Source organism: Varroa jacobsoni, unplaced genomic scaffold, assembly GCF_002532875.2.
Source record: "Varroa jacobsoni isolate VJ856 unplaced genomic scaffold, vjacob_1.0 scaffold_1457, whole genome shotgun sequence".
NCBI lineage: Eukaryota > Metazoa > Arthropoda > Arachnida > Mesostigmata > Varroidae > Varroa > Varroa jacobsoni.
The window spans coordinates 448,431-456,337 of record NW_019214359.1 but is presented as its reverse complement, the minus strand read 5'-3'; the positions used below and the strand labels follow the sequence as shown (position 1 = coordinate 456,337).

At 40.6% G+C, this 7,907-nt stretch overlaps 1 protein-coding gene across 1 annotated transcript; it reads right to left on the bottom strand.

The window, feature by feature from the left end:
• Positions 1 to 487: 487 nt before the first annotated feature.
• LOC111270264 (lysosomal Pro-X carboxypeptidase) lies at positions 488 to 7,405 on the bottom strand. The gene is made up of 7 exons (XM_022850401.2): positions 6,774 to 7,405; positions 5,856 to 6,000; positions 5,418 to 5,700; positions 5,091 to 5,251; positions 4,300 to 4,596; positions 3,849 to 4,103; positions 488 to 3,485 (listed from the first exon to the last, which is right to left on the bottom strand). The coding sequence occupies exons 1-7, from the start codon at positions 6,951 to 6,953 to the stop codon at positions 3,322 to 3,324; spliced, it is 1,485 nt and encodes a 494-aa protein (XP_022706136.1). The 5' UTR covers positions 6,954 to 7,405; the 3' UTR covers positions 488 to 3,321.
• Positions 7,406 to 7,907: the final 502 nt, after the last annotated feature.

The window sequence follows — 7,907 nt, the reverse complement described above, 5'->3', positions numbered from 1 at the left end:
CTTTAGTTAGAAGTTGTTTTCGTTCACAAACGATCGAAGAATTTTTCGTTAGACCGATCTCCATATATGAACTACTTTAATTGACAACTCAGAAACTAGTATTTAGTTCTTAGACTGACAAACTATTAAACCTTCAACAACTATTTAACGCAATCCTTTTGGAGCGTTCGTGTTCGTATCATGTTTACACTATGATTAGAACGGGCTGATCATAATAATAATAATAATTTAGGGGAGAAGTGATCTAACTGTTCCCAAATGGCTCTTCTAAAACACCAAAAAAGATGTCAGTTTTTGATGGGCTTCACTTGTCGTCAAAGACAGTGAGGTGATTTCCCGTGCTTTATGTAATTTTTCTAACCTACAAAGAGATCTCTTGGAATCGCGTTGCTTGAAACATCGTGCACCGCTGTTAGCCCTGGTTCAGTCTGATCAATATGGATGGTCTAAAATAACTTGTTCTAGATACCCAGTTATGACGAATAAATAACGAGCATTGTTATATTTATGTTCAATTCTTCTGTTGCACACATTAAGAAAAATAAATGTTGGGCATAGTGTGTAACTGCAATGCACAGTTGAATATTAAATATCTTGTTTTTTTGTCCCTTACGTCATGTTCAATGAAACATATTGGATGATCGAAAAAGTATTGTTCACGGTTCTTAGGCCTAACCTTGGAGCAAATATCAATTTTTCGATAAAAGGATATCACTAGGTTAAGTAGACAGCCAGCTGTTATTTTTTTGTGGTGGAAAAATTATTACAAGTGACGTCTGCATCTCTCCATTGAAGGTAAATTAAAATCATTAAAGGTGTTCTGCAGAAGCCACAACACGTGTTGATCTCATGATGCAAGATCTGGGTTACACAGCGGATGCATTGAAATTTCGCCCATTTTTACCGGGTAGCTTAACGTATATTTGATCTAGCATCATAATAGAGAATTGTGGCGCCTTTTCTGTTCACTAATTCCAATCGATTTTCTTCTTTAATGGCTTCTTGTAAACCATCGTTGCTGACAGTTGAGATCCAAACCGTTTGGTGGCAGCAGTTCATCATGCGCAGATCCATTTTGATCTCAGCAAATGCACAGTAGCATCTTTTTGACGTCAGTCCAGACTTTGTTCCGCGCATTTTTTTTTCGTATGTGATCCACTTTTCCTAACTCGAAATAGTATAAATCGCAAGGATTAACTTAACGGAAAGATGATCGAGTAGATTCGTTTGCGTCAGTTCGTTTGGTAGACTAACATCTAGTTTCTGTTTGTACCTGGCTTTGTTTGAATGGTTTAAAGCTGTTTGTTTAGTGGACACTTGTTCCTTGACAGTGTTTTGGTTTTTTACGCATCCATCTTCGCCGATCTTTGCAATCATCTCGGTCGGTGGCTACAAAGAGCATATTGCACGTCGAAATTTCTACGTTGTCCCGATAACTCATCTTGACCATAAAGAGCACTAAATATTCATGGCGTGAGTAATCTAAAGTATAGCTAGCTTTTGCAAAAAATCTACTCGTATTCAAAGCATTTTATCCTCCTTCCATAATAACAGCATTTCAACAATTCTCATACATCTACAACTGTCAGCTCTCAGCTCTCGGATGACACCAACGCCGACTCGCAGCCCACATTGCCTGAGATACGCAGTTTCAAAGCAGTTGAACCATAGGGGTGACGGTCGGAATCTTTTTCTAACAACAATTGGCGAAATGAAGCGGTCGATCATCCGCTGGTAGGAAGTGTTAATGATACTACGCATGATGACGCACATTATACAACTGTTCGCCATACCCTTGATTTACCTACTTGCCAAGCATGAGCGCCATCACTGATCCAACACAGTTTTTGTAACTCTGACAACCTGACGCAAGCTACTTAAGCTGTGCAATTCTAAAACCATCTAGCCAGAAAGAACGTCAGTATTTTTTCGAAAACCCAGGATCTGAAAACGAATATGGAAAATAATCTATAAAGGACTGAGTGCAACACTATATCTATCAACGACGCGCTGATCTTGGGTCATTTTTCGAAATTGACGCAGCGGGTGCTTAGCCAAGAAACTTTTTGGAAGAGGTTAATGGGTTTGTGAACACTGAAGGAAAAAGCTTATTGTTGGAAACGAAAAAACCTGTACAAGCTTTTTCGTTTTCTCTTGTTCTTGCAACCATTCTTCACGAGACGACTGTCGTGCTATGGGTAGTTAGCCATGACTAAATAGCACGACACCTCGTTCATGTATGCGTACCAGGAAGTTTCAATGCTGATTTAGGTCTCTTTGCTGAACTGCACCTGTCGTGTGGTATTTTTTTTTTTATTTTATATCATTTGTTATATCATCCACAGGTCCTTCATTACGGTTACGTTCAAACTCTTCCTTCTAGGGCAGCTGTCCATTCAAAGCGCGTGTTCAGCTCGCTCTCCGCTGCCCTTTCGTCCTAGGTTATTTTCCGGTGAAAGTTAGTCATACGGTTGTTGTTACTGGTACATAAACTGTTCTACCTATCTCAGTGTCTGCATGATCGAATTCAGCGAGCTTGGCTCGTAATAAATAGCGCGCATGTGTGTCAGTAAGTTTTTTAAACTTAGTGACATTAAAGTGACGTGGAGTGCTTGGCTTCTAAGGGCAAGCATATGATTTCATGCATGGCTTTTCGTTCTTTAATCGAACGCAAACTATTTGGTCCAGCAGTCCTTGTGAGCCTTCATCGACGACATACAAAGGGGGCCTAGTGAGCAAACTAACCATAACTGTATCAAGGGTTGTCGCTTAACAGTTGGCAAGGTATTTCCATAATACTTAACCTAAACTCACTTGAATTTAATCAAAAGGTCTTGACGCTCACTTTTCAATAAGATTCTTTGCTTGTTTTAGCATGCAACATTTTCGCTAGCGTATGAGAACTGTCCAGGCGTAAGATCCAGCTTTGATGGTAACGTACATTCTCTTCGCATTGGTTTGTCTCTTTGACCTGATGCACCACAAAATGCTTAGATAGTTTTGAATAATAGATACTCCTATTGCTATCAATATTTTAGACAGACTGCATAGGTTTTTCCGTCAACTACTATTATCTTCAATTATTAAAGGACTAATAAAGCGTCCTAAATTTATATAGATAGAGCATATTTTGAAGGTCAAATTTGCAAATGTAATAAAAATACATTTCCATACGTATTATCCGCATACGAACGAACGATATTTAAAATAGTTCCGGTGCTTAGGACAGCGGAGAACGATATATTTAACAAAACACCCTTTCTAGATTTAAAATTAGTAGCGATCAGAGTTTACACAGCAGGAAATGATCAGGACATATCATTAGTTGACCTTGATCCACTGTTTAATGTATTCCTTCTCAACATTTCGTGCCGTGATCACGTAGGACGTATCTTCAGGGTTGGCCGCTCTCAAGTCATAGTGGTGAGCGCCTCCCTTGATGATAATTGTCGGTAGGGTCGGGTTTAACTGTTTCAAAACACCACCTGTGTAAAGGAAGGCCAAACAGTAACAGGGGGTCGAATCATTGCAACACGTGTGTTTTTTGTTACGGGCATTTGTGCGAGCCATATCATTCGTATTTGTCGCCAGTATAACATCAGCCTATCAGTAACTGTACTAGTCCGTGCAAAACCGCTGTTCTCGCTGGTTATGAGTACGGTGTTTATTTCTTAAGAAACAACAGCGATCTTGGATGTAAACCCCAATAAATATACAGTGGAAACATTTAATTTGAACGGGCAGGGGGGTATTGATCGAAGTTGCTTAGCCTGCAAAAGATACCCATGCTTCCTAACTTCCTATTACTGTATCACACTATCGACAATAAGAAATTACGACGAACTCACCTGCTGACCAGGGGTCAATGTCACCGTTACTGAAAATAATGTTGCTGGCTGAGGAGATGTCTACACCGCCGAATATCATCCGAGCTTTGTAAAGATCTGGTGTCATCGAATACGTCTCCTCGCAATTGGCGCGAAATTGGGTGAACTCCCACGTATAGTTGTAGAACATGTCGGTTTTCCCATTTCCACAAAAAGAAGTAACCATTTCGTTGCACATTTGTATATTCCAGCCAGCGTCGCCCAGATTATCGCCGGCTGCAACAGTAGAAGCGGAGTTGTTGTTGTGTTAAACTAGGAATAGATTTCCTCGCCAAACAACTAAGGGTTTCAAGTGAAGTTTCGTTTCTATGAGGGTACTATGACTGTATCGCAGTGGCTAAGTAGAAGTTCCGAATACTGTATAGGGCACTATGTAGCGTATACTTCATCGTAATGTGTCAATGTTTCTAACCGCCATTTTCGACGTCGTTGCATGCCACGTCCCCGGAGAAGTTGTGGAATACGTTTACGGCTTCGTAGATACCGAAAAGCAGGTCGTTATCATTGGTGAAATTCTTTTTTAGGTAGCTGCATGATATCTTGACAGGGTTGCCGGGTACTTTCTTGAGGAAATTTGTTGCATACGGGTAGTTCATCATTGCTAAATTGCCGTATGTATCATAAAGCCAATCCCGCACTATGGTGTAGTTCGACGGGAAGACAGCTTGGCAGATTCGAAAATTGTCGCGGATAAAGCTGGCTCCGTTCTCTACCGAAAAGCATTTAATAGTATGAAACGGTGGCTTAAATTGTTGTGTTTGTCTTATTTCTGTGGTAATTTGATTGACAAGACACAAGTAAGACAAATATGTCTTACTTGTGTCTGAGCTGAAAGCATGGCTATGTAGGCAGGTCGATGTTCGAATGTGCGCGGCGCAATATGGGGATTATAAAGACTTTATAAAAAACTTATATATATATATATATATATATATATTCGGCCTTTTGAATGAATGTAGAATGGTATATAAGAAATTATGCTTCATACTTCGTACAGTTTCAAAAATCCCGTTATAGCGTCATAATAAAAACACTTCATCCGTATTTTCAGTGTAAATAGACAATGAATGAGCAAGACTGTAATGTCGTATATAACAACTATTGATAGTTGGCTACCCTTAAAAGGACTTAGGAGTTGTCCTGGATGAAAAAATTTTCTCATTAAATCAATAATATCAAATAGATAGCACAAACTATACTTACTACCGGACTTGGCCTTATTATCCAGGGCTATCCAAGATTTACGAATATTGTCAACACATTTCTCTCCTTGCTGCTCAAAGGCCTTCGTCACTATGTCGTTGTACACCCCACATGGAGTAATACCTTGGAATTGGAGAATGGGAGCAGAAGCGGCTAGTGCACTAAAAAAAGAGAGATTATTTAATTACCACTTGATCATCTTCGTCGGGCTCGTTGTCTACTTATTTGTAGCTTGTTTAATGTTTGTCAGATGCAATTTAACTACAAGAAACTGTCCTCCATCTTCTGTTCTGAAATCCCGTTTGATTCGTCGCAGTTACAACTTACGCGTCAATGATCCACGGATACTTGATTCGCATCCAGGAGGCTAGCATCCCACCGTACGAACCACCAAACGCGACAACCTTGCTCTGAGCTGTTCCTGGCCAGGTCCTTTTGACGTTTTGCAAAAAATCAGCGAAGTCTGCAAGGGCCTGTTCGACCGTCAGGTAACCGTAATACTTGACTGAGGAAAAAGACTTGCTTCCATATGGCATTGTTTTCCCATAGAAGCGGTGCTCGGCAAAGATCAAAAGAGCCTTAAATTCAGCTGCCCAATCCCACATGAGGCCTGAAAAATTGAACACCCTAAATATATTAATAAAGCTACTGATATGTTATTTAGAAAGCGTTCCTTTTTCATGCGCCTTTACACGAAAACGCTGTGATCATATATTGCTACGATAATTATTCGCGAATAAGAGGTGGTTGGCAAGTAGATCGTACCTGTGTTATTGGCGAACACCTCAATATCTCCTTCATTTCCAGTATAGAAGAATATTGGACCAGGTTCACTGATGTTGAAATGTTCTTCATTATACAGAACCCTCATTTTGAAAGTGTCGTTGTTGGCATAACCAAAGTGGTCTACCTGAAGTTAGTTTTCGAAAAAAGAAATTAGCTCACTCAGACCTAATGACACCATAATAGTTCTTGTATTGAACTAGACTTGAGGGTCGTAGCTACGAAAGTCAAGATAGCGCTAGTTTCAACTATAGGTGCTTGCGTCGTGGCCGGTGGCAATCAAAACGTTCGCACTAGCTATTTAAATTAAGAAGGAAAGCTCATGCGCATAGAGCTATTTTCATAGTCATTGTATTTCATGGCGAGGTTTTAAATATTCATTAGAACTAAAGGCACGTGGTGATACGGTATAAGTTTGACGGAGAGCTTGATTCAGCCGCTTGACGTAATGCTGAACAGTAATACCGAACGCGAAGCATTTACTTAATATAATAACCTAGCATCCAACTGTCATCCAAACGGGTCTCTATGTATTTTTTAGCTTATTTTTACAATTAGCCGTCCGCTTATGGTCGACGAACAGACTGCAAATGGAATGGTGGGCTTCCTTGGATGAGCGTCGAACTTAAAATGAGACAGACGTAAGATTATGTCAGTCCGAACAAACGGGATCTTAATTATGCTGTTGCAATTCGCCGTTAGCTCAGTTGAGAGGTTTCACGTTTTTCATCATTTTGCTTTTTTTTTTAAAATTAGAGTCACTGTTGAACCCATCGCGTCACCGTTGGAATTTTCCCTCATCGAATACATACTTAGCACTGTGCAGCATGATACAGCAACACAAATCTACGAGTACGATTTTAACAAGCAAAATAAGAGAGACGTAAATCAATTACGTACCTTTGTTTCGAACCATGTCGTATTATAATTGTACCCACGGACAGATGCCAATAATGCCGCAAACAATAGAAGCACCACAAATAGCTTCATTGGTACGGGTTGTTTCACAACTCCGCTTTTGTCCGTTCTATTCTGTACACTCCCTATAATATCGATTGGTGCCGTGCGTGAAAAGATCATTCCGCAACCCGATGTGACTATGGTTACCGATTCGAGTAGATGCAACACTCTGGTACGACTGCCGATGTAGAGAACAGCGACTAGATGCCAATAGATCGAACGAAACGGCCTCAAGTAGGCCGTTAGCCAGTGTGATGAAAACCTTTAGAGAGCAATGGCTGTCATAAATATCAACACTAGAAGCGGTTAATATTGAACGACGTTTTACGTCTTGCGAACGAGAAGGGAGGAGATCTGTAAAAAGGGCCCGTCGAGAAAGTGTGTTGACTTCGCTGATGGCGTAAGTTTGACACGCAGGTTCATATGGAAATACGCCGACACATAGATACGCTTTTGACGGGCTACACCTTTTTCATACATTAGTGAATAGTAGAGCGAGAGGAAGGAAAAGACCTTCGAAGAAATAGCAAAGCCATTGACTATAAGCCACCATTGACACACCCAATTAGATTTCTATATTCTTTTGACGAAAACTTGGAAGCTACGCTCAACTCAGAATGCGTTTATCCTGTGGGCCGTCCGTGTAGACAGCCTGTATAGCCTAATCCGCAGCCTAATAAACGAGACGGATTCACAGCTGGTTCACTCTACAGTGGACGGACCGTACCGGTAATGTAAAATTCGCGGATTCATTCGCCTAACGCTATACGTATATTGTGGATGTCGCTTTTGTTACTGAGGAGCTTGTCCGTCTTCATGAAACATTATTGCACTCGGTGAAAAGGATGTTACGCATGAGACAGCCGATAAAATAGCAGAGCAACGACGAAAAACGAGTCTTCGGCCGATTTTGGGCGCAGAAAAACCGATTCATTCATTCAAGGATAACGACCGTCTATTTTTATGTGGGTGCAGAAGGAAATCACGGGACTGACAACCTCATCCAGATCAAGCGCTGAGCAGGAGAAGCAACGTGAACCAAATAGAGCTTGGATTCAGTGTAATAAAATCGCA